This window comes from Lissotriton vulgaris, chromosome 10, assembly GCF_964263255.1.
Source record: "Lissotriton vulgaris chromosome 10, aLisVul1.2, whole genome shotgun sequence".
Lineage (NCBI taxonomy): Eukaryota > Metazoa > Chordata > Amphibia > Caudata > Salamandridae > Lissotriton > Lissotriton vulgaris.
In genome coordinates, this window is record NC_141698.1 from 841,360,888 (window position 1) to 841,388,857 (window position 27,970).

The following is a 27,970-nucleotide window of genomic DNA, read 5'->3' on the forward strand; positions in this document are numbered from 1 at the left end:
CATGTAAAAAGTAAATGCTGATCTAACCTCTTAATGTGTTTTCATGTTTTTTTCAAGTGTACTAACACCAAAACTGAGAGTGTTTATATGATACAGTATAACTTTTAAGATAAATAATGTACTGAAATTTTTTCAAAACATACAAAATTGATGCAGTCGAAAAAGTAAGTGCACCCACCTTATCACATCCTGGATCAGTAGCGTCCACTTGCCCCGATTCTTGGGACAATGGCTTTCTTTTGCAGATGTACCCAAGCTTCTTTTCACACATATTATCTCCCCAAAATCCTTCCTACAAAATATAGAAAAGAAATTAATAAAAATAAAAATAGATCACACTGCTTTCAAACATACCTCAATTCTCCCCAACTCTCTTTAAACAGTATTACAGTCATATTAACACATAAAATATACAAAAATGCAATTTTCGCTCCATTGCACATGGTAATATTTATATACAGAGCACACGCATATCTGGAGAGCACCAGAGTGCTGTACGCCAATAGGAAGATAAGGAATGATTCAAAATCATGTGCAAAGTGCTGGTCTTACAGAATTGTGGTCTTTATGTTTTTCATTCCACTTCATCAATATAATTATTTGAGGCTGAGCTCTCACCAATAGTAAAATAAAAATGCCTATAAGCAAATTCTTTTAGTATCAAAAATAACAAATTGCCATAGTAGTCCCTAGTATTTGATTGGTGCTACACTGAGGGCGAATGTGATCCTTGTGAAAGTAGTCAATAATGTAGGCAGCTAATATCTGAAGTAGGTCTATCTATGGCCCAACACTGCATGCTGTAGTTGGTAGAAGAAAAACGTGAATGACATAACAACAGACTTATGGAAGAAAAGTGCTGGCAAAAAGCCAATATAAGTATATTTGCTAAAAATTGGATTTCTGCTTGGCAGAGGTATGCACCCTGTCCAAGCAGGCACCACAATCCTAGTCAGGGTAAGTCAGATACAAGCCATAAATTAGCCTGTGCCTAACCTCTGGTAGCTTGGCACAGCGCAGGCAGGATTATTTAAGAGTCAATGTGTAAAGTATTTGTGAAACACTTCAAACAGTACCTTAGTGAAGACAGTACAAAAAGACTCCACACCAGTGTAGAAAAATAGATTATGATTTTATAATTGAAACAAGACTAACATTTAAAAAATTCAATTATTAGAAGTCAAGATATGAATTTTTAAAGATTAAAAATTAGAATGGTGCTTCAAAGCAATAAGCGTGTATTGGGGTTATCTAGTCGGGCTAGACCTGGGCAAAGACAAGAGTTTAGGCTGACCCCGATGGAGCCTGAGCTGGGGACAGGAGCCATGCAAAAGTACCCTTTTCCTGGTCGCAACAGCGGGATGCAGGGTGCAGCTGAGTGATGAGTTGGTGTTGATCCCACAGCTGAGGATATGCATCTATTTTCTCCATGCAACAATGGTATGTACCCGTTCGGAAGACAAAGAGCCTATTCAGAGATGCCTAAGTACTGAGTGTAATTTGATGCGTTTCTCCACACAGTTGAGGGGATGTGGTGTTTGTCTCTATGACAGCAATGCAGTGGTTCTGATGCGTTGGTTCTGATGGTGGTGCCCTGGTTCTAATTCAGTGCTCCAGTTCTGTTCCTGCAACAGCGGTGATCCAGCGATTCTGCTTCATGTAGCAAAGCAAGCATAAGTTCCACTAGAGCAGCACCTGGATCCACTTTCATTGTCCCAGGTACAGGATCAAGGGGTAAGACTTTGATATCCCTGAGTTTTAGAACAGGAGTTAAGCCATAATGCCCTTGGAGATCACTCTGGATTCAAGCAAGTGTCCTTCCTCAACAAGGCAGAGGGCAGCATACAGCAGATCAGCACAGCAGAAACGCAGTTCTTCCAGAGTAGCAGTCCAGAACAGGGGCAGTTCTTGTAGCAGCAGAGCAGTCCTTCCTTCTGGCAGAGTTTCTTCACCGGTCCAGTAGTGTCTGATTTAGTGGGGTCAGAGATCCAGTACTTATTCCCAGCTGTGCCTTTAAAGTGGAGGTGACTTCAAAGAGGGGCTTTGAAGTGCACACAGGTCCTCCCTCCCAGCTCTGGCTCCAGATTCACAAAAAGGGTATGCAGCCCTTTGTGTGGGGACAGGACTCTGCCTATTCAGGTGTCAGTGTCAGTTCCTCCCTCCCTTCCTGCCCAGGATATGGATGGCCATTCAGTCACACCTAACTTTCTTTGTGTATGGCTGTCTAGAGGGAATGCACAAGGTCCATCTGTCACCCACCCCAGATGTGTATTTGACATGGGTTGCAGGCACACAGAGCTGCAAGCACAGAAATGCCATCTTTCTAAATGTGGCATTTCTAAAATTGTAATGATAAGTTCAACATTACCAAAAAAGAGGATTTACCATTGCCAATCCAAAGATATGAAACACAACAGAGATACTACTACTTAATCAGGAATTACAGTTTATAAGTGAAATGAGGAATTCCCAATGTTAACCTATGAGAAGGGTAGGCCTCATAGTAGTGTAACATGAATGTGGGTGTTTTTCACCACCAGTTCATGGAAACCTTATGAGTACTTGTCCTTCCTTCTAATTGCACAGTACCCTGCCAAATTAGCTAACTTGGGGTTACTAACATGTAACAAAAGGGGAGTTTAAGACTTGGCAAGGGATTTTGAATGCCAAGTAGACATGGCAGTAAACCTGCACACACAAGCTCTGCTGTGGCAGACCTTTGACATGTTTGAAGTGCTACTCATGTGGGTGGCACAATCAGTACTTCAGGCACACTAGTAGCATTTAATTTACAGGTAATGGGCACATGTAGAGCATTCTACTATGGATTTAGAGATAAATAAAATATGCCAAATATGGATAATCAATCAAACCATGTTTAGGGGAGAAGCACATGCACCTTAGCACTGGTTGGCAGTGGTGAAGTGCTCAGAGTCTTATTGCCAACATACAGAAATCAGCCAAAAGGTGAGGCAAATGTTTGGGTATGACCACTGTAAGGTTGTCAGGTCTAAAAAAATTAAATATCATTTCAATAAAATCGAAATGTCTTCGCTAAAGTCAGAAGTAATGATTCAGTCTTGTTGATGACTTTTTTTTTCTCAGTAAAGGTTAGAGACCTCAGTACAATTTCTAAAGGTACATCCCTCACATGTGTGATACATTAGATTGGTTTGCATGGCACAAAATAAAATAAAAGGAGGCATCAGATTAATGGAGGTCTAATAAATCATAATCTTTGGAATTTCTCATGATATAATCAATTGACAGAGAGATGTCAATGCGTTGTTCTGACTAGAAGCATGCAGAACATGAGCATAAAAACTAATTTATAAGTAATGTTACAATGCATACATGTCTACTTTCAGAAATGTTGAGACACCGACTCACTGCATATAATCCCCAATAATGCCCTGCAATGCACTAAGTGTAGAGCTATTATGGGTTTATAGCCTTGTATTGTCAAATTTAAAGATTTTCATCGTCCCATTCTCTAGAAACTCCCTTTGGGAAGCCTTAATGTGCATTCGAAATCCAGGGGTTCAGGGGATTGTTGGATTCATTATCAGTACTTTCCCTCATTAGATTTAGTGGCACATTTAAGAAGGTTTTGCATCACCCTTGAGCCATGCAATAGGGCATAAGGGTGATACAAACCCTAAGTAGGATTTATCAAGCCCTGAGGGCGTAGGTGTTCCCATGCATCCACCCATTGATTCTGAAGCATTCCCATATATACTAATATAGGTGGTCCTTGGAATGTGTAGAATGCAACATCTTCCCAGGGGAGACGTAACAAGGAGAATATCTCAATATGACTCAGGGGATTGTTTATGGATGCAAGGGTGCCTACATTGACACTAAGCAGCACATTGCTCCCCAGTGCTGTGAAGTGACAGGATTGCGCCGAATATTGCTAACTACGGTGCATTTTTGCCCTTTCCTTTTGACTCTGTGCAGCAAGGTGACTTTCTGAGCTGCATGATATTGTTAATATATATGCCTCTTAATGTACCCTTTAAAGAAGGAAGAAGGCATGTATTTGGGCTGAAAGAGGATGACTGAGTCAGCTTAGTCTTGAAGGCTCTAGTCTTTTGGGAAGGCTTTGCCAATGGCGGCTATCTCTGATATTCTACTTGTCCATTCAATGTTTTATATTTGTGCTTGTTTTGTGGCCCTAAAGGAGAAGCATTGACCACTGCATTTCAATAGAAAAAAATGGCAGAGCCATATCACCAGAAGCAATGCCTTTTTATGCGTTTTGCATCTTTAAAGAACCATAAAAAACACACCACCTAATAAATGGCTTTATGAATTACACCACACATTTTGAAGGTTTTGATAATATTAAAGGTGGATGGCACTTCAAGACAGTTCTTCATCTCAGACTCTTTTACTCTTACTCAGAAAATAACTACCTCAGTGGGCTTCATTATTGCACGTTCTGAAATTCTACACATATAAATACAAATATCATATGTCCCTATATTGACTCCAATAGTATATGTCTGTGATACTGCATAAATCAAATACATATCGTGTCTGAATTTGCATCAGAAGTTTACCTTCACTTAATTAGAAAGAAAAGGAATCATCGAGATTTCAGCAGTAATGATACATTGTAAACCAAACCATGACTGACCTCCTTGCATCAGTGGTGAGGCAGCAATGCATTTCCAGTGGTATAACCACTACCTGCGGCACTGTGGGAAACACATTCTTGGCTGGCATTAGTGAATGAGATTGTTGTTGGAAACATAACCTACTTAGGGGCCATCTGGTACTGCTTTCTTAGGCCAAAGCATCTCTCATTGTGTCATTGTCTAATTTTCAGCAAAAAATATAAAACATAGATCCGAGGGTATCTAAATGTGGCATTAGTATAGCTGAAGCCTAAAAGAGGCGTGGCAACAGTAATGCTCCTTCAAGCTATCAGCCCAACAACTTAAAGCACACATCTCAGTTTACACCACAAGAGTCATTGTAGCTAGAGCGTTCAAATAGCAAGGGGGTATCAAATTGTAAGGAAGGATAATTGCCACTTCCACTACTGCATGTGCCATTGAGATTTATGGTTAGGCAATATTGTTTACTGTTCTGGGATGATCAGCAGTTTGCATACCCCCAGGTCTGGCCTTTCAAAAGGAGACACTAGGGTCACATGGATATTTGACACACTATGTTGGATCATGATGGGGGCCTTACCCCTAATTCATGCAGTAGGTCACACTGCCTACTGCCTTTGGGAGTGGGATTCTATCTATGCAATCTAGGCTTATAAAAGAGCTTAAAGAGTCTTAAAAATGAATCAATCATGACATATACATACACCCTACATCCTTGAACAATACCTGTACCGTGATATAGTGCAAGTGCGAATCAAAAATTATTCTATATAGCAGAGAAATTGTAGTAACAAAACGTACTTAAAAAATAGAGAGCTGCAGACCTAAGACAGGGTGACCAGGGGGAGTCATTCCTAAAACTGTGCACTCATTACAATATCATGGCAAGTATTCCAAAGAGCCAGTTTAGGAGCAACAATTGCTCAATGCACATTAATCGTGCATCCTCAATCGATGCAATTTCTAATAACAAGCAGAATTGCAAAGTAAAAATCAGCAGTCAATAAAACGGATCACTGAAAAAATATCAAATACAAAAATCTAGACGAAAAAAATATCGAAGTAAAAATATCGAAAGACAAAATATCGAAATCCTATCTAAAAACAGGTAAGTAAAAAAATATTGAATCAAAATATCGAATAAATATATATACTTAATAAAAATATCGGATTTATTAAAATAACTTACACATAATTTTAAATTAATGAAATAATAACTATAATTAATTAAAACATACTTAAAAATACTTAATAACTTATTTTTTTTTTTGTTCTTTTTTTTTTGTCCTCATTACTACCATGGATTCAACTGCCTGAACGGATGGACCCTCAACCAGCTGTCTCAGCTTATCAAAAACTGGCAGGGATAAGAAGCGAACAAAGTGGGGCCAGCCATCCCTCAGCTGTTAAGGACACCACCGAAAAGGTGTAAGACCAACCGATTACCTGCACAACGGTAACCTAGGTAGGAGTAACAGCCAACACGGACCAGGCTAGGACCGGACAACAGCTGTACAGATGGTGTGAGCAAAAGGACACCATAGTAATGTAATCATCGGACCCGGAACAAAAAAAAAAAACAACCCCGGGAAATTTATTGCACCCATGACAACTGATACCAAAAGGCCCTTTTACTCTGGTTTCCTGACCTAGCCAGGTCCATACGGGAGGTCTGCAGGACAGAACTCTGCCTGTCACTGAAGGAGGGTGGTAAAGAATCCTTCCATGTCCTGCAGATCTCCCTTCTTGCCAACAGCACTACATAGAACACCAAGCTTTTGGCTGAACTCTGTACTCCTTCTAGGATCCCAAAAATGACAAGAGGCAAGTCGATTGTAACCAGGACACCCAATGATCTTGTGAGAGTGTTGCTGATAGCTTCCCAAAAGGTATCCAAACGAGGGCACTCAAAAAACATGTGAGCATCCGATGCGGCCACGAGCCCACACTTAGCACATGCCACTGAGTTTCCCTCAGTACCTTTGGATAACCTAAGATGAGAGTAATATGCCCTATGCAGGGTGTACAGATGGTTTCTGCGTAACCAGGATGGCTTCACAATGTTCCATAAGAGCCTGAATGAAGCCGACCAGCAATCTTACAAATTGTAGGCGGTAATTGCAGAACCCCACAACGAGTCCGGTAGGCTGATGTCCCCGTCGGTTTCCTCCAGTATCAGTTTGCACCACTGGGAGATCTCTTTTTTTGCTGGTCCACTGTTGACTACATTAGTAATTAGTAGGCTGTAGCCTCCAAGCACAGACTTATTCCCTCTAGGGGGTAAAGATTTATAGGCTTGAGCCCAGCTGGCCATTTGCAGATATTTAAACCTGGAAAGGTTGGGGCCGATCTTACTCTGGAGATGTTCCCACGACAACAAGTCCCCTTCAAATAAGAGGTCCCCCCCAAACTTCCAGGCCTGCCTCTTTCAAGGGTACCGCTAAGCTATCTCCTAGCCAAGCGGGACTTTCCGGTAACCCCCATAATGGTGCTCTGTCACAGAAGTAACCCTGCTTTATAGATTTTGTTGCTTCAGCCCACATTTTCATAAATCCTTGAAGGGCCTTCAGTTTGATTTTTTTTTTAAACTTTGGGTTGCCAGATTTAAAGAGAAAGCCAGACTGACTGACAACTTCCCCGTCCAACATAGCTGAAAACATTAAGCCCACCCCATTGTCAGTGGGCATTTTCAGCAGCATTCGGGTGTGAGAAAGCTGGAAAGCCCATGCATATAGTTTTAAGTCAGGGGCAGCCAGGCCCCCCTTGTCTCTTCGCCTTCTAAGTTTTTTCCAGGCTATTCTCGGCAGATGGTTATTCCAGATAAAGGATGAGATGTCTGACTGAAACTTAGCTAAACAAGATTGATCAAAATGAAGGGGAATGGTATTAAATAAGAAAGAAATTTTGGGTAAGATCGACATCTTAATTAGATTGACCTTCCCTATTAGTGAAAGTGGGAGGTGCGACCATGATTGCAGAAGCTTGCAACACTCTTTTACTACAGCTGAGAAGTTTACTAAGGCAAGTTTTGTAATATCTTTCACGATATTCAAGCCCATGTATCGTAGCAAGGAGCCTGCCTGTACCTCCGCAATGTTCACATCGTCATTCCAGACTAACATCTCGGTCTTTGTAGCATTGATTTCATACCCAGATATTTGACCAAAGGCTCGGGCAGTTTTTAGAATTACGGGAAGCGCGGTATTGACATCTGACGTAAAATTAAGCACGTCATCAGCATATAGGGCTACCTTTTTCTCCCACCCTCTATAACAAATAATTTTGATGGTAGCCTCATCCCTCAGTTGTTGGGCGAAGGGTTCGATGTAAAAATCGAATAGTAGGGGGGAGAGCGGGCAACCCTGCCGTGTCCCCCTTGAGATGGTAAAAGGGTCAAACAGGTCTCCGTTTACTAACAAGCGCGCTGATGGATTACGATATAGAAGGCCAACCGCCTGTCGGAACCCTGCTCCCACGCCAAACTTGGCCAAAGCCCCCTACAGGTATACCCCATTGACCCTGTCGAAGGCCTTGGTTGCATCCAACGTGAGGGTGGCCAACGGTAGATTCTCGGCCAATGCTATATCAATGGCGCCTATCAGGTTGTAAGTTAATTCGTATAATTGTCGCCCCTTCACAAATCTTTTTTAATCAGAATGAAGGATCGCGGGCGCAATCAAGGCCAGCCTAGATGCCAAAACTGTGGTAAAGATCTTGTAATCCACATTTAAGATTGAAAATGTCCTATAAGATCCACAGGCATCTTTTGGTTTACCAGGTTTCAGGATGAGGGTAATGGAAGCATTGTCCCAAGATGCAGGAGGGAACTGACCTTCGAGTAAGATTTAGTTAAATAAAACTGTAAGAAATTGGGCTATTTCCGCTTCCAAGGCTCTATAAAGTTCAGCCGGCAACCCATCGGGTCCGGCTGCCTTCCCTTTCTTACTTTTTTTAATGGCAGACCGTACCTCTTCCTCTGTGATGATACTATCCAGAAACTGTGCCTGCTCAGAGGAAAATGAGGGTAAATCATTTTTCCCCAGCCAGCCCTCGATAGATTCAGGTAGGATGTCATTATCCTCTTTATAGATGGTTTGAAAAAACTCTTTGAAGGCCCTCCTAATATCCTCATCTGATGAAAAGGTTTCGCTGTCCACCGTAATTGCAGCTATGTTGTTGCGGACCTGATCTATTTTGGTCTTCCACGCCAGTAGTTTTCCCGCACCCTACCTGTATTCAAAATGGGCTAACTTACTAGCATCCCATTTCTGTTGGACTCTAAGATTTAATACGGAGCCCAAACTACCTTTCAGAGCCAACAGTCAGTTCCGGATAGGGTTTAAGACAGATTCAGAAGCTGCATGATTATTATCTATGTCCAGTTGGATTTGGGCTATCTTTGCTTCAATAGAAGTGATTTCCTCCCTATGCTGTTTCCTACGATAGGAGACTTTCCCCGTAATGAGCCCTCTTCAGAAGGGCTTGAAAGAGTCCCAAACCATCCTATTAGTCGTTGATCCAATGTTGGTAAGCATGAAGTTATGGGCCTCAGCCTTAAGATCGGCTATGTCTTCTGGAAGGGAGAGAAGGGAGCGGTCAAAAGACCAAGTATTTAGAAGACCGCTTAATGGGCCAAACCATTTCCATTATTACTGCAGAATGGTCCGATAAATGCAGAGGAAGATAACTGATGGATCTAACCGAATCTTTGTCTCAGGCTAATTAAAATGAAATCTATCCTAGACTGATGGTGGTATTTATAGTTACGAAAGGATACTCCTTGTTGTTGCCCTGACCTCTCTCTCCAGATGTCCACATACCCATATTGCTTCATGGCGCACTTTAAAAAAGACCTCGTCCTAGAAAGAACTAGAGGACGGCTACTAGTAGATTTATCCAGACGGGGATCCAACACAATATTAAAATCTCCAGCAAAGATAGTAGGCTCAGGGAAGGACAGCAAGTGCGAGTAGATAGACTCCAAAGTTGAGGGGTCATCCTGATTAGAACCATAATATCCAAGAACTGTAATTTGTGAGCCAGCTATGACAACTGATGCGATGGCCACTCTGCCACATGGGTCCACCGCCTGAGATCGCAGCCTTGCTTTAGCCCCTTTTTTAAAAAGAACCGAGACTCCCCTGGTATTTGTTGTTTGCGTTGTTGATACTGCGAAATCAATCCACCTGTTTCTCTTGATAAGAGCAATCATTTCAGTCTGAATTAAATGGGTCTCCTGGAGAATAATGACCTGCGCGTCCAAGTCCCGCAAATATTGCATGATTCGGTTAGCTCTGGGCTTGGTGCGGAGGCCATTAACATTCCAGGAGATATATTTTAAACTACCCATCCCGTACTAACAGAAAAGAATAAAACTAAGAGTGCCTGTTGCAAACTTAAGACATTACCCACTTTATAATTAATACCATCACCTTTAACACGTATTTAAATAATGAGGACATTTTTACTTATTTGCCACCACCCTTCCCTTCGCCTGTGCCCCCCCCCACCCACCTCCCTCCCCTTGAAAAACCCTTGTAATATCTAACCGGAAAATGTTCCAGTAGATAGTACCTCTCCACAAGCTCCTGCCGAGATGCACCCGCCACAACTTCCAGGTCATAGAGGGAGAAAAGAAGCCTAAAAACATCAAAATGTGATGAGGCTACATGCGTCACTAGCTAGCTACCTATCTGAGACACAGAATAAAGGAAAAGAGGGGAAGAGAGAAAGAGGAGAAGAAAAATAGGGAAACTACTGAGTTTAGTTGGTTAAAGGAGGCTCAGAAAGACTTAAATTTCCCATTTCCCATTCACAATACAGACCCTATTTACTCTCTGCCCAGCTTCAACAAAAGCTCATTGGCTTGCTGCACCGATCTGATGTTCAACATCCTATTGTTGTGCATAATTTTTAAGGCTGCTGGGAATGTAAGCTGGGCTGTTGCACCTAGCCTTCTAAACGCTTCCAAACGCCTCCCAAATTCCCATTGCTTTTCCAAGGTCACTCTCCACAGACCAGATTTAATTAAGAAAGTAAACCCCTTCCCAGCCAGCGACTTCTGCTTTAACGCTAGGTTAAGAATTTGCTCCTTTAACACATAAGTGTGAAAATTAACGAGAATTTTACGCGGCTTAGTCCTCTGAGGATTCCGCCCAAAAGGGTCCCTATGTACTCTCTGGATATCCGTGGCTAACTCTTCAATTGACTGCTCTAAGCCTAGAGAATCTTTTAACAGTGAAGTGATAAATAGTTTCATATCAGATCCTTCTGACCCTTCTGGAACATTTAGAATGCGGATATTTCCCCGCCTGGCGTTGTTTTCCAACAATTCCATCCTTTCACTGAGTGCCTGGTCTTCCCTAGTGAGTTTCTCTATATCGACCTTAGCCTGGTCCAAGTGAGTCGAGAGTACTGTTACTGTCTCTTCCAGAACCCCAGTTCTTATAGTGAGCCCGTTGATCTTGTCACCATTTACGGCGAGGCCAGCCAGTTGCTCACCGCCACTCTCCACACTACTCCACTCCCCTACTTAAAAATTATTAAATGATTAATTTAAGTTAAAAAAATAAAAATACATCTTGATTTTTTAACACATATATATATTAACATAATATTAACTAAAAATATACAATATTTTTACTGTAGCATAGCAAGAGGTTTAAATGTACTATTACCACTCCAGCAACTGCAACAGTAGGGTAAACAGTGGATAGCGTAGGGGTAAAACTTACTATTCCCACTCCAGAGAGTGCAACAGTAGGGAAAGCGTTGGATAGCGTAGGGGTAAAAATTACTATTCCCACTCCAGAGGGTGCAACAGTAGGGAAAGCATTGGATAGCGTAGGGGAAAAAAATACTATTCCCACTCCAGAGGGTGCAACAGTAGGGAAAGCGTTGGATAGCGTAGGGGTACAAATTACTATTCCCCTATAAACCCACAACCCACTGCAGTAAAATAAATTGATACATTAACATAGTTATCAAATAATCAATTAAGAAAAATAATTAATAATTATAAATGTATTAACAATTAATAATTCATTAATCACAAATTAATAATTAATTAACAATTAATTCAAAATAAATACCAATAATTAAATTAACACATTTAATTAATTACAATTAAATTGCTTCCCACCCTATTCCCCTATAAACCCACAACCAGGTACAGAATTAAATTACACAAAAATTAAATAACATAAAGAAATACACGTAATTTTTTTTCTCAATATTATTAAAAATTAGATATATCTTAATTACTATAATATATACTTCGATATTTTAACTTTATATATTTTAAAAATCGATATTAAATTACTTACCTTCAAAACTATATTTTTCACCACTATTTTCTGTCCATTCGATATTGTGTCCATTCTATATTTTTATTTCCATATTTGTGCCATTCGATATTTTTGAGTTGATATTATGTCTGTATACCAATAAAACAGTGTTGTAAGTACAAATCCTTAAATATAAAAAGGTGGCATGCTGCTAATTAAATGACCCACTGAAACCAGCCCAGGATCTGGATACTGGTAACATTACTGGAGAACACCAGAAAGAGTCATGGGCCAGTGATGAACTCTCACTAAAAGTCCCCTTGTTTGACGTCAGAGGTCCAATATAAAATGGCCTCTACATAGTTATGGGTTCATCTCGGAGTGTAGATGAGAGTGCTAGGCTCCAATTGTCAGAATGTCCACCCCCATTAAAAAAAAAAATTTAAACACAGTCTGGCCAAGTACATGCGTACGCCTGTTGAAAATGACACAAATCTGTGGCTCGTGCGTCAAACTTTGATCCTGCTGGTGGACCAAAGAACAACTAGAAAATTATATTGAATAAGCTAGTCCATTTGTTGATGCGACAACCTCCAGGCAAAAATCATTTGCATCCTTAATTGTGGCAATTGATAATCAGAAAAGTCCTGTCTAATGTAGTAAAATGGTTAAAAAATGATAGACTGGAATGCGACCCAGAGGGATTGACAGTAGTTGAAATTAATTAAAGCATACCTCCTATCAATTTTCTGTTTGTTGCATGTTATGTAATAGAGAACCAGTCTACGGACTACAATGAGAAAGGCAAATTCGCCAGGACGCCATGCGGTCTTAGGTCAGCACACTTTACCTAGTATGGACTTTTTGGTTCTGTTTTTGATTATTGAGTGACTATTGAGTGACTGTGCACAGTATCACATTTTGTTTAAATTGATATAAAATTTCCAGCGGTTTGGAACATGTATGTGGCAATTCTATAACCAAAAGGCAGTGGAGAGCTGTTGGAGGCAAAAGACAGGTATAAATGTGAGTGGTAGGAAAGGTTTTGACTGCTATTCATGAATTGTGAAGCAGTGTTCTTTAAAGAGGTGTGTCTTCAATTCTTTCCGCTATTTTGCGAGTCACTGACTCTCAAACCAGCATTTGCGACTCTCGCTATTAGAAAGGGGCCTCCCTTCCTAATAGTGAGTTTCAATGCAATGTACTATTGTTTTGCGACCGCACTTCCGGCCGCCAAACACCGCAGTTTACCACCTACTTGATTAGGTGGTAAACCACTTGCAAATGGGAAGGGGTCCGCAGACACCCCTTCCCCTTTGTGAGTGTGTGTGAAAAAAAAATTTAAGAGCAGGCAGTGGTCCCAGGGACCACTGCCTGCCCTTAAAAAATGAAACTGAAAAGTTTAATTTTTCTTTTTTAAATGCTTCCCCTTTACCTCTAAGGAAAATGGGCAGCATTTAAAAAAGAAACTGCTTTATTTAAAAAGCAGTCCCAAAAAGGGTGGTCGGCTGACCCCAGCAGGCCACTGGGAATGCTAGCCATTCCTAATGGGGTGGCAAATCATGACTCCCTCATGAATATTGATGAAGCTTGCAACTTGCGACCCTATCAGGAATTGAAAACAGTGTCTGAGACACTGTTGTACATTCAATTTTGCGAGTTGCAATTCAACACAAAAAATTGAATGGTCGTACATCTGGCCCTTAGTATTTAGCAAGAGGATAGCTACATAACTCGCTAATTTTTGTTCATTCACATCTAATTATCTCAGTGACATTGAAAGTTAGCATTTGTAACCTCTAAAAAGGAGATAACACAATAGATATAGGGAAGAAGGATAACTGAGCCCCCTGGCTTGCAGGTCACATCTGCATGTGTTTAGCCCATGTTACAAACGTTACTTTTGAGCTGCTGCACTGTCTCTAGAGAGTTGTTCCAAAGGGCACATGGACGCTAATGTAGACAGGAGCTAGCAGGTAGGAATGTTCTTGTATTCTTGGTTGGAGTAATTGAGCAGGTTTGTTACAGAATTAGTGCAGGTGAAAATGAACAAAAGAGAACAAGGATTCGACCATAATGGATTTTTGGAGTAACAGGAACATATGGAAATATTTCACATGAAAGTAGATACTTCGCACAGAAATGCATGACATGTTTCTGAAAAACAGGGGAGGGAAAAATCTATAGACTATAGTTACTCTTTGACATTGGAGGATGGCTCCGGAGTTCCACACCTCCGGATAGCCGTCACAGCTCTTGGCCCCGCCCACCTCCTCGGCAGCACGGCAGAGAAACTTCAGAGAAACGCAGCAGCTGCAGTAATGGCGTTTCGCGTTTTTAATGTTCTCAAACTGCGGTTTATTGTCCTCTCGGGTCTGTGCCTTCAAGAAACCGCAAAAAATGTACTAGGATGCTTCCGGTACTTCTATTGCCTCGTCCCAACATCGCTCGAATTTTCACCCCGCTATGATGCTGCGATGCTGTGGAGTCTGCTGAGGGATTTCATTGAGCTTGGGACTGTAGCTACGTGGTCATACCCTTGATGTAACACTGTGGAGTCTTGCTGAGGGGAATTGCTGAATTTGGAACTGCAGCCACGTAACCACGCAGGGTGAAAAGTCCACTTCACTTCTGCGCAGCCACTTAAAGGAGGGAAGGAGGAAGGCTTTTCTCTGATTGGAAAATACAAGAAGCGAGGCAGCCCTTCTCCATATTTGCCTATTGCGACCAGCATCACGATCTCCACACCTCTGGCGCACCTCCTGCGCACCTCCTGCAAGCCAAAGGTGAGGTGAGGGGTAGCATTAAAAGACTGTTTGCTGTTTGCCACTTCCTGCGTGCTGTTTATAATCGCAATTCGCAGTATCCGCCTTAATTTAAGATCCTTTTTTCTTGAACCCCGTGGGGCAGCATGGGGAGACAGTTAAAAGATAATGAAGATAGCGAGGAAGCAAGTAAAACTGCGAAAATGGAGCTAACTGCTCGGCTTAAAAGTAAAATGCGTCTAGCCTTCGCTAGAAAAGCAGCGCGGCTTGCCGCCAAAGAAAGGGAGAAGGCTAAGAAAGAAGAGGGAAGCTCTACCTCGCCCATGGCGGGGAAGGACTCTGTGGTTGAAAGCTCCGAAGACGAACTTCAGATTACTTTAGCCTCTCCTCCCAATGAAAGGTCAGGGGAATTAGGAGAAGCAGGAGGAAAAGAAGGAGGAGAAAGTCTCATAGAAGAAACTGTGGAAAATACCCCAATATCAAATAAAAATGGCGCATTAACAAAAAATGGAACAAGGGCCGAGTCTCCCTCTGGCGAGAAAACTGAAAATCCAGTGAAGGAGAAAAGAGACTTCCCCTTATTTGAAAAGAGAGCTGGTCATACTCCCTTAAACTTCAGTTATCCTGCTTGAGAAAAATCCAGAAACAGGAGCTGAAATTCCAGCCTCAACTTCAGCAACAATAGCAGGGGATGTATCACTTACACAACTGCCCGAGATCATACCACCAACAAGATGTGTAGCTCTCTCCTTATGAAAGACAAGCGGCACTACGATGGTAGAAAAGCTTCAAACAAGCAGTATTCCAAATGAGACGGAAGAAAGTCCGATTTTGATCAATGAGGATCCTAATCTAGACACTCTTTCAGAGCAGAACTCACCATCTGTTCCAGTTCCAGCTCCTCAATCTCCCTCCTGCTCTTATGTCGGAGTACATGAAGTAGAGAATCCAAAAAGTTTAACATCAGTAATTTCAACCACAGCGCCCCAGCCATTTCAAAAGGGGGAAATCAGCAGCCCCGAGAAGGAAGTGAGTTATCAAATGGACATCCGGGAGATGTTAAACCTGATCTTGGATGAAATACGAGAGATAAAGTCGAACCAGCAAGTGGAGATAGCTGCTTTACATTCCAGATTGGAAAAATTTGAAGAATCAATGCAAGGTCTCCCCACAAGGTTAAATGAGGCGGAGGAAAGAATCTCGGCTCTTGAGGACCACATCAATCAGACAAGAATAGAGGCTGAAAAGACAGCAACTAAGAAGAGTCTCATGGAAAGTGAAGTAATCAGCGAAGCAGATCTTGTAGAAAGTGTAATTTATTCACTGGAGATAACAGCTTATACATCCACCAACATTGGAAAGCCAGAATGATCTGGGCAACTCCCACATACAGAATGTAGAACACACAATGTAATATAACAATTCTAATGAAGCAATCTAAAAGGGATACTACATACCTTACCCCCTAAAAAAAAATTTAAAAAAATCAACGAATGAAATCACGCAATTTAACAGGAGTATGTTTACCACAAGAACTTTTTCTTAAGATAACATCACTAGATTGTGCATCCAACCTGTCCACCCTGCTGTTTACATCAATACTACTAGGAATATGCTCTTGAGCAATATTATCACACACAACATCAGAACTTAGTGACTCTTGCCCAAAAGTGTCTAACAAGTTTGAAAAAACGTCATCGTTATTCCTAGTAGAATTTTGTAAATTGCCACCAAACGTGTCCAACAAAGCCGGATAAGAATCATTGCTAGAGTTTGATGAAGACAATTGTGAACTTGCTTTAGAATCAAATGCCCTACATAAAAGAACCCTCCTGAAATTCCACACTTTTCCACCATCAAACCTAACAGCTTTGCTGAAGACTTCTATTACTTTGCAAGGATCAGACCATTTATTCCACCTAAAACCAGAAGTTCTTCCAAACTTGACTCTCACAAAATCACCAACTTTAATCCTTGAACTATGATCACCCAATCGTACGGAAGAACCCCTCATCTTTTCCTGATATTTTAAAACTTTATCTCTAATCTTAGAGGGATCAAACGAAGACTCACAAGGAATCTTCATCTTCATCCACCAAGGTAAAAGTTTCGAACCAGGTTTCCTACCTTTCAATAATTCAAACGGAGATAAACCCGTAACTGAGTTAGGAGAAGTACGGTAAGACAATAGAGACGCACAGAGAGTTTTCTTCCAGTCTAAATTGCTTTTAACAGCCAGTTGAATGGATTCTTTAATGACTCTATTGAAGCGTTCCGTTTGACCGTTGGCTTGAGGATTGTAATTAGACACTCTTTTGTGTACAATACCACACCTATCAAGAAAAGAAGTAAATTCACTGCTAATAAACTGTGGACCATTATCAGACACTAACTCAGCCGGAATGCCCTCTCTACAAAATATTTCATCAAGGAACTCAACTACCTGAGAAGAACCAATCTTGTCCACCACTTTCAAATCAGGCCATTTAGAAAAATAGTTAATCATCACCAAGACAAAAACTGCCTTATTATCTGATAAATCAAGAGGACCGATAATATCAATCCCTAATTTCTTCAAGGACACGTACTAAACTCAATAGGAGAAATATCCATCTTCCCAGCTAATGGCTTAACAGACTTGTCACTATTGGCACAAGGAGAACATGAACTGACCCATTTGTCCACCATTCTATCAACACCAGGCCACCAATAGAATTCGCGGATTCTTCTTTTAGTGCTTGACATTCCCATGTGACCTTCATGGGCCATAAGAATAATTTTTTTCCTCAAGTAACAAGGAGGAACTATCTTATCTCCTCTAGTTACAAAACCATGATCAAACATGAGTTCCTCTTTCACTTTACAAAAGGCCAGCACATCACCCGATAATTTTCTTTCTTCAGGCCACCCTTGTTGCAAAAAGTTCACTACATTGGATAAACTTATGTCCCTGCACATAGCATCTCTCCAATCCGTTTCTGAGATAACACTCGACAACATGTTACATTTTACACCATTAACGTCGTCAATTGTGAATGCAACATCAAAATCAGGACAAATATTGGCGATCTCACATGAATCAACACAAGGCAATCTAGACATGCAGTCTGCATGTACATTTAGGCGGCCAGGCACACATAACTATGCACTGAAATTCTTGTAATTTGGCAGCTAAGCGTGCCAAACGTGCCGTCAACGTTCGACCACCACCAGCAGCCAACATGTTTATCAAGGGCTTATGGTCAGTTCGCAAACGAAATTTCGTGCCCCAAAGAAATTGCCTAAAATGTTCGACAGCCCAAGTGCAAGCTAAAAGTTTCTTCTCGATGGTGGAATAGTTGAATTCTGCACCACGAAGAGTCCGAGACGCATAGAAAAACTACATATTCCTCACCCATATTCTTTTGCATAAGCACAGAACCGAGACCAACATTACTTGCATCAACACATACTATGCATTCTTTACCCAAATCAAAAGGTCTTAAAAAAGGAGCATTAGCAATTTCCCTTTTTAGTGATTCAAAAGCAAACTGTTTCTCATTGTTCCAAACAAATTTGACATCTTTTTTTAACAGTAACCTTAGTGAATGAACTTTTGAGGAATAATCTTGCACAAATTTGCTATAAAATTCAGTAAGGCCCAATAATGATACAAGTTGTTCTTTACTATTAGGTGAAGACAGAAATGAAGTCTTGTCGACTGTGACAGCGTAGCGTAGCATCGCGTTCAGAAACAGAAGAGAAAAAAAAATGGCTGCTACGTTACGTCCTAGCCCATCATGCTTTTACTTCTGCGTGGTGATGTAGGTTACGTCATGCAGAACGCTAGCAAAGGAAGAAAGGATCCGAAGCTCGCTCCTCGGTAAATGATGGAACTCCAGCTGAAGTTCAAAAGATGCACCGACTCTTCAGCAGAATACGAAGCAGGTATGAAAAATAAAGTAAAGACTCCTCAATGGTTTTCGAAACAAACATTTGCCTTACTTTTCGGAATGACAGTGCACGAGTTGTGGTTTGTGTCACAGGAATTACAGAGTTCGCTTTGGCAAAAAGTTACAATACGAGTTGGCACAAAAATATCCTAAGAAAAGGGATAACTTTAACGGTTACTATACACTCCCGCTGGTGCAATCAGAGCACACAATTAACCACTGCAGCTGGTGCAATCAATGTACACAAAACGAAGTAAAAACGAGAAAAAAAATACCTTTGAAATACGTGAACGCTGTTTCCCCAGTTAAAAAAAAAATTACTTCACAAGATGGGTCCTTCTTCATGACATCCCGATCGTCGCCAGATTATGAAGTAATCAGGGAAGCAGATCTTGTGGAAAGTGTAAGTTATTCACTGGAGATAACAGCTTATACATCCACCAACATTGGAAAGCCAGAATGATCTGGGCAACTCCCACATACAATATGTTGAACACACAATGTAACATAACAATTCTAATGAAGCAATCTAAAAGGGATACTACAGAAAGTAAACTCGAAAACAAGCTCGAGGAGCTTGAAAATCATTCCAGAAGATCCAATCTTAGGATAGTGGGGATTCCCGAAGGATTGGAAGGTTCAAATATGCTCCAATGGGTCAACTCTTTAATTCATCAAAAGGTATTGCCTGAGTTTGAAGGTGATTTGTCCATTATGAGAGCACACCGGGTCCCGGCTCAGAGGTGCACTAATTCAACTTTTCCCAGAACTATCCTAATGAACTTTTCTGATTATAGGATAAAGGAAGAGATTCTGTCAAAAGCTTTTTCACAAAGACAATTTTCCATTAAAGAGACAATGAAATGTAGAATCTATTCAGACATGACTGCTGCAGCGGCATGCCGTACGAAAGAATTTGTTATACTCCTCCATTTGTTTAAAATGAACGGCTCTCAAGCCTCAATCGCCCAGCAGTCAAAGTTAAAAGTACTGGTAAAAGGAAAGTTTTACATGTTTTCCAATCTTGAAGAAGCTCAATCTCTATTAAAAGAGATATCTCCAGAAACAAATGTTTGAGCAATCAAATCTAGCCCATTGAGTAATAATGGCAGAGCTTGAAGGATTTTTTTTTTCCTCTGTACCAAAATAACATAGTATATAAAAAATTTCTGGCTGTCGAGTGGGGGGCACCGGGCTAAAAGAGTCACCAGGGTGTTACAAGAAGACACCCAGTCCATCCGAAGGGAGGGGGAATGTGGTCAGCTTGGGGGGTACGAAAGGGGCCACTTCCCAGGGGAGGGAGGGGGTTCAGCTGGGGAGGGAGAGGGAAGGTAGGGTTGAAAGCAGTAAAAAAGAGCAGAAATTTTAGGCAGGGTGTGTATCAAAATTTGTATGAGGGAATTATTGATGACAAAACTTATCAATGGTAATGAACAAATGTAATATCCTATCAGTCAACGCCAATGGTGTTTTAAACAAACAAAAATACGGCGCTCTCATAAAATGGGCAGTCTCTCTAAGTCCCCACATGATATTTCTTCAAGAAACTCATTTAAAAACCAACACCCCCAATTTATTTATCTCAAAATATTTTTCCCATGTGTTTTTTGCTTCAGCAGGGGTGGCACAGAGAGGCGTTACAATCTACTTTTCAAGGAAATTATCCGGAGAAATTCTAAAAATAAAAAGGGATCCTAAAGGGAGATGGCTATGGGTAGCAATCAAAATGCAAGGGAAAATAATGAACTTTGTAAATTATTATGGGCAAATATTCGACAAGGTATCTAGTATTTTAGAAATCAACAACCTCCTTAGGGGAGTCCCTGGACAGATCATCATGGGAGGGGATTTCAACTACTTACAAAACTTAAAAAAAGACACCTCTAATAAAAACAAGAAACAACTTAAACCTAACACAAAAAAAGCTGTGGACGCCCTTATCTCAGAATGCCAGCTTATAGTTCCATGGCGTTTTTTAAACCCAGAAGGGGCATCTTATACTTGTTTTTCTCACCGTTTTAAGACGGCATCAAGAATTGATTTTTTCTTGAGATCAAGATCAATTCAGATTTTAACTTCAACCATCGGTTGTAATCCCTTTTCTGATCATGGGAAAATAGAACTGGAAATTAATTTAGGTGATGGGGGCAGGGAACAGTCCAGGTGGCAGCTGGATCGGACCCTGCTTCAGAACCCCGACTGGGTGGCTGGTTTCGGAGAATGGATCTCAGAATACTTCACTAATAATAATAATTCAGCAGAACCATTCTCTGTCTGGGAGGGATTCAAGGCGGCAGCACGTGGACCGAAACTTTCTTTTACTTCCTCCCAGGCTAAAAAGAGGAGAGAAAAGATAGTGATGCTCCAAAAAGCCATAGATATAGAATATGCTCTACAGCTCATTCTTTGCCCGAATCATTTGGAGAAGGCAAAAGCAGAATTAAGGGATTTCTTTGTTTTGGAAGAAATCAACAGCTCAAAAACCTTCCAACAAAGAATATACAAGGACAGCCAATTAGCTGGAAAGCTCCTAGCTAATTCAGTGAGGAAGAAACAAGAATCTGCTGCGATAGTTAAAATCAGAAATCCATTAAACAATCAAGTGATAATGGACAATAGGTCGATCCATAAGGCTTTTCGGGGGCATTTTAATCGTATTTACTCCACAGAATGCCAAGTAGAGGAGGGCCAGATTCAGAAATATTTTATGAATCTAGATATCCCAAAGATCACTTCTAATCGGGCTCTACAACTAGGGTTAGAAATTAATACAGGAGAAATAGTAGAAGCTATAAAGACAACACCAGGGGTGAAAGCCTGTGGGCATGACAGGTATCCAATTGAATTCCATAAAACCTTTTTAAAAGAACTAGTCACTCCACTCATGAATTTATTTAACTACATCAAGTCAGGAGGAAATGTACCCGCGTCTTTTAAAGAAGCAATAATAATATCATTTGTAAAAAAAGACAAAAGCCCAGAAGATATCAACTCTTACAGACCAATAAGTATTTTAAATTCTGACTATAAAATCCTTATGAAAATCTGGGACCAACGTTTTATGTATGCGGCACAAGAAGTCATACATAGTGATCAGTCAGGATTTATAGCAGGTCGTATTATGGCTTCTAACACTGAATTTTTAATACAGGCTTTAGACTATTTTAATGTAAATTCAACCCCCGCCTGTATCCTTATGGTCAACGCTGAAAAAGCGTTTGACCTAGTTAATTGGGCAACCCTGTTCTACTCTCTTAATAAATCCGGGTTTCCCGAACAGGTGATTGAAATGCTCCAGAACATCTATCAAGGCGCCTCTGCACAGATTATAATAAATTCAGAAAAAGCTGGCTCAATCAAAGTTAATCGTGGAACCAGGCAGGGCTGCCCTTTATCCCCCCTCCTTTTTACTTTCTTTATTGAACCTATGGTTATCAAAATTAGAAACAATCCCGATATCCTCCCCCCGATTACTGGGATGGCGAAGCTTAAATTATTCGCCAATGATATTATCCTCTATGCAAAGCCAAACAAGGAGAATATAGAAAGCATACTAAAAGAATTCAAAGCATATGAACAAATAGGAGGCTACAAAATCAATACAAAAAAACAAAGGTCCTTGCATTAAATACTAGTCTTAGCCTCCTTCCATCTTGTCTGCATGTCCAGGCCATAAGTCAAGACCCAATTAGATACTTAGGCATCTATGTGACCTGTGATTATCACCAGCTTTATCTCCTTAACTATGAGAGAATGAAGAATAAAATAAAGAATCTTCTCTCCCAATGGCTTTCAATTCCTCTATCCTTGATAGGTAGGATATCTCTGATCAAGATGCTGATTTTACCATTATTAATCTTTTTATTTAGTAAGGTACCCTTTAAGCTGAATTCTATTTTTTTAAAGACATCGAATCTATGATCAGAAGCTTTGTTTGGGGGGGTAAAAACCGAAGAGTAAAGCTTTCCATGATTCAACTCCCAGTTGAACAGGGGGGACTTGCTCTTCCACACATAAAAACATATTATGAGGCAGCCTTTTTGGATTGGGTGGCAGGTCTGATAGGATTAAAAAACAAACGAGACAGCTTCTTCTTAGTAAAAATGCTACAAGAGTCTGATTCCCAAACTCAGGTATTTTTAAAGATCACAAAACTCCCCAAAAGGACAAGATACAAGACAATAAAAGAGCATCTATCCAGACTACAGTCCTTTTAAACTTAAGTAAATGCTCCTGTTTGGGCCTCCAAATTAGCAGTAGCCGAATTTTAAATTGGGAGAAGTTGGGATTCCGGGAATTAAGACACTTCTATGTCCAAAACAGAATAATTAATTTCATGGCAAGAAGTCCTGGCTAAAACAACTACTCCCATGCAACCAACTCTTTTTGAATATCTACAAATCTCCCACTTTTTAAGAAAAACTATTGGTGGACATCTTCCCATAGTGGGTGAGTTGGTTACATTTCTTTATGAGGCTAAAATCACCGGCATAGGAAATTGGTACCAAAGGCTCCATTGTGGTGGCCATCTAAATACGGTGGATAGCCATTTAGAGAAAATATTTAACCAAACCCAATGTAATATAACACATAAGGAATGGGAAACCATAAGTATGTTAGGATATAAATCGCTACGTGCCGCTAATTTTAAAAGGATGGCCTTCTAGACCTGCTGGCTAGCGTACTGGACTCCGGAAGCACTTGAAAAAAGGTTCCCAGAAGCTGAGAATAAATGTTTCAGATGCCTAGATGCCGGCCAGGGAGGTTGGCTCCATACCTTTTTTTCTTGTCCTCAATTGAAATCCTTTTGGGAAGCTATATTCACAGACATCAAGGAGTCAATAGGGAAAACACTAACACCTTCAGCTGAACTGGCCCTTTTTGGTATATCCAAAGATAGAGGTTCCCTCAATGAGAACGGGGAAAAAATGTAGTTTATCTTATGTACAATTTCTCATTCCCTAATACTCCAAAATTGGAAATCTAAGGAACCTCCATCCCATTTAAAATGGCTTAATAAAATGCGGAGGTCCAGGAACTTTGAAAAAGCCTATGCCTGTAGAGTGGGAGAAATCAAAAGTTTTGAAAGAAAATGGAAATACTTCGAGAATTTAGAGACGATAAAAGGGGGGCTTAATTAAAAATCAGATTGAATACTAAAATTAGATGAAAAGAATCTTAAAAGCAGGCATGGAAATTTAAAAAAAAAAAAATTGTTAGACTGATTTAAATAAGCAAACCGTTCTATTCAAGCACTTTATTTCAGGTTGGATTGCACTATTTTTGCATTTGCACTTTACACTTAAGTTTGAGGATTTTGCACATTGTCTCAATCATGTTGGACTGTACTGTATTGCACTTGCACTTTATGATCAAAGTTTGCGATTGCTACATACAGACTGTATTTGAAAATGTAATCAATATGTTGTGAAATTATGGAGTATAATAATGCCTGCTTTAGGGTTTGTGGATCTAAAAAATTTTTACACCCTTTTTTTAATTCGCTCCTTAATCATGTTTTATCTTTGTGTATTTCAATTTGCAGAAGAAGCTTCTTTTCTAAACCTGTTTTTAATTCCATTGTTTAAAACTCCTCATTCAAGAATTGTATTTTAACCTCTTTCTGCTCAATAAAAATTTTATTAAAAAAGAGACTAAAGTTACTCTTTAAATTGCCTAGCTTTACCTAATACTAGACGAGAGCTGATTGGACCAAAGAAAGATAGTTAGACTTTTTCCTTGATACATTGAAGAACTCATAACTGCTTGATGGAGGACTGGGAGAAATGTGTCTCAAGCACTTTGACTTCAACCTTCGGGACATCAAGTCTACTGGGACATAGAGGTTCATTTCATTCCATGCACGTCTACCCTTCCCTACGAGATCTCTCTATGTTCTATTGCTGTAGGTGGAGGTGAAAGAAGGTCCCTAGAAAGAAGAAATCTGTGGTCCAGTTACAAATGGACATATCTCCTCCCTGCTCCTGCGCCACCTCTCCTCTCCTTTGGCCAAAGGGCACTGGTGCTCCTGAAGAAATCGAAAACCATTTAGAAAAGTATCATACACATGAACTTCAGTAGTGAAGGCACTCCTGTAACTCGACCCCTTGAATTTATGCCTGAGGACCCTGTTTATTTGTCTACTTTTTAAGTCACCAAATTTTACAGAGGGCACAGATCTTTTTCAACAGTTCATCTCTGGAATATCAAGACAAGGTGCAAACGTCAGTGCAGGACTGATGCACCGTTATCCTCCAAAACGTTTTCTTAGTCGAATGTAATAATTTTTGGGTGGCCAAACCATCAACATTAACCGCGTCGTGGCCCATTATGAGTAGGCTACAAAGAGAACGTATGTGCCAGCCTTCCGGCTCTCTCAAAGTAACATTTGTCTTCTATATTCCCAGTGTTTTATATTTTTATTTTTGGGGGTATACATCAGAAATCCAACAAAGTCATACTTTTCCCTCCTTATCTCATCAAACAGACACAATATTTACTTTTTAAACAATAAATTAATTACATAGCATTCCATATAAGATCTAAAGGATTATACAAAATGTGATGTTCTAAAAGGGGGTGATATATCACACTCCAGACCATACTGGACAATAGCGGCAACAAGATCATAACAAATATTCTACCCGAGTCTACATAAGAGATTTCATAAAACATCAGTGGCTATACAAAATAGCTAAAAATGTACATAAGATAACAGCAGCTACTAGGAGGCAGACAGAAGAATACATTTATTTGGACAATTGATTAATATAATGTGCTAGTGCTACGCCTAGATACCTGGGAGACCAGGAAAAAAGAACCAAGATGTCAGAGGATACTCATGTAATATATAGGTCCTCAGCACCATAGGGCACCACATGGCACCAGAGAGCGAGTTTGCGTATTATATAAGTCAATTTTCATGTTTCGCCCTGATTCAACAAATGAATTCCATATGCGGGCTCCCCTCTTTTGTACCATCCAACCCTTACATTCATAGAACTTGATTTCTAGCCTATAGATGGCTAAAAAATTAGATTTCCATTCATAAAAAGTGTGTGTGGGGGGGTGTCCAGATTGAGCCACCTTGTAGCAATACACATCAGTTTTACTGCCATGGCAATAAATAAGAGATAGCCTTCCTTTTTTACCGGTCTGTTTCCTGCCATGTTCTCTACTACTCCTAGTAGTATCAAAAGGGTGTTGATTGTCCGTGAGCCAAGATGGCGTCCGGGTCGGATGCGTAGTCCCTCGGCTCCGAGGACCATCTCCTCCTTTGTAACTATCCTGCCGGTGATCCTGCACCAAGGCGGCACATTGCGGAAGCTGATGTGTTCCGACGACCTGTGGCGAAATCCTGAGGCTTGCGCTTCCTTGCAAGTGGGTGAAACGTCCGACTGCAGTTTGCGGCCCGCAGCAGCCCTGAGACCAGGACCTCGAGTGGCTGTCGAGGCCGGCTGCTAAGCGAACAACATAGGGCCTCAGCGACTGTGGGGACCCGGTCGGACCCTTTTTCCCGAGAATCGGCCGAACTCGCAACATGCGCCCCACTGGATTGCAGGTACAGGGCCAAGCGCGCCAGTTGATTTGACTGTGGAAATCGTACGATTGCGGGAGCCCGGATTGCTGGCTGCCAAGAGACTGCCTGCGCACTCCCCCGCTAACGGCAGGAGGTTCCCAAATTTTCCGCCCTTCGACATCGTACAGGGCGGCTTCTTTAAGGGACTCTGCTTGTGACCACATCTCGGTCCTGCCTGCCGCTCCTTTACCACACAGAGATCTGATGCCCCATTGTACGCAGCATGGCCCGACTCGGAGTGTCTCTACCGAAGACTGCGGAGGGCATAATGGAGTGCAGCCTTGAGGAGTCTGGGACACAGTGTGGTCGTGTACGTGTGGAGCAGGGGGACATGTTTGGAAGGGAACGTGGAAGTGATCAGGGCTATGGCGAGTTATTTGCGGCTATTGTCTCCCTTCATCACGAGATGGTGTACTCTGTTCGAACCCTGACCAGCAAGGTGGACGACATAGTGTGTACACTGGGACGTTCTAAAATGGCTGACTCACAGGTTCATAGCGACTTCCCTTGCTCCACGTCTGTCTGCGACAAGATGGCTGCCTCATGCGACAGCGACGGCTTTGAGACCCCGATATGATTCTCGCTGCAGATGGTGTTTGCCCGGGACGATGTGCAAACCGAGGATTGCAATCGCGACGGGAGTGTTCTCCCCACGTCATGCTCCCCAATCCCCGGGGTCTACTCCAGAAGGGGCTAGACACTGAGACTCTCTTCCCTGGCTCGGTTACGCTCTATAACATGAGGATGGTGCACTTTTGGCCCAGCCTGGGACCACTGGATCTGCTTGTGCCTGATACGGTTGAGTGCTTGAATCAAATTGACTCTTTTGGACTACCGTTCACGTTCTCCTGGGTTACCTTGGCAAGCAGTGGCGGAAGAGAGAAAACGGGACAGGGATGAACGCTTCTTATCACAGACTGGCAGTTTCTTCGTTGCTGACCGAGACAGATGGGTGGTGTGTTGATATCTCTGATTGCGCGGTGTGCCGACTTTGTGTTTTAAATTGTTTTGCTAGTAATGCTTTATGTCACCGGACCTTATGCCTTGTGCTACTATTGGATTTATGGGAGGGTGAAGCCGGGGGACGGGTGGTGGGCTCCTCCCCGCTTCTCATTACTTTATAGTAGTTATAGATTAGGACCCTTTTCTTACTTTCTATATTTCGGGACTCCTTTTTGTGGGGCGACAGGCACACTGCTAGGGGGGGGGGGGGGGGTAGGCCGTAGCCAGCTGCAGGGGTGCAGGGTGGGGGGTGGGAGGGTTTTTTTTTGTTTATTTCTTTTTCGTTCTATGGGCCTCCTATTCTTTTTCTTTTTCTTTTTCTTCTGGGTTTAGACGTTTTTTTCTTCTTGTTGCAAGTCGGGGTTCTGGTAATTTTAGAGTATTGTATGCTTGTCTCTCCTGATCCTATAAGGCCGGAACCAATGTGTTGTTCTATGATATCCTGATACCGCCTATCCTTCAGATCTAAAATTTGAAAATTAGACCTCAGTACCTCTGTAATAGATCCTTCACGCATCGTCTTACTGATATGTACTGCATTTGTGAGCCTTCGGGCTTTGTGTTGGGCTGTATGTACCACTTACTATAAATAAAGGTCTTCAAAAAATAAAAATAAAAATTAAAAAAAGGGTGTTGATTGTTATTTGGACTCCAGTCACTTCTTCTAAAAACATTGCCATTTCCAGATATAAAGTTTCTAGCGTCGGGCAGCTAAAAAACATATGTACGATCTCAGCTCTGGTTTGCCCACAGTGCGGACAACAGTCATACTGTCTCTTTC

At 41.2% G+C, this 27,970-nt stretch overlaps 1 protein-coding gene across 1 annotated transcript in view; it reads right to left on the reverse strand.

Annotated features, from left to right (window-relative positions):
- The window catches only part of LOC147688870 (macrophage mannose receptor 1-like), a 758,166-nt gene that overhangs the window by 530,561 nt on the left and 199,635 nt on the right, over nt 1-27,970 (reverse strand). The window contains exon 9 of the mRNA XM_086941771.1: nt 179-292. Coding sequence (XP_086797897.1) covers nt 179-292 — 114 coding nt within the window. The remainder of the gene's footprint in view (nt 1-178; nt 293-27,970) is intronic.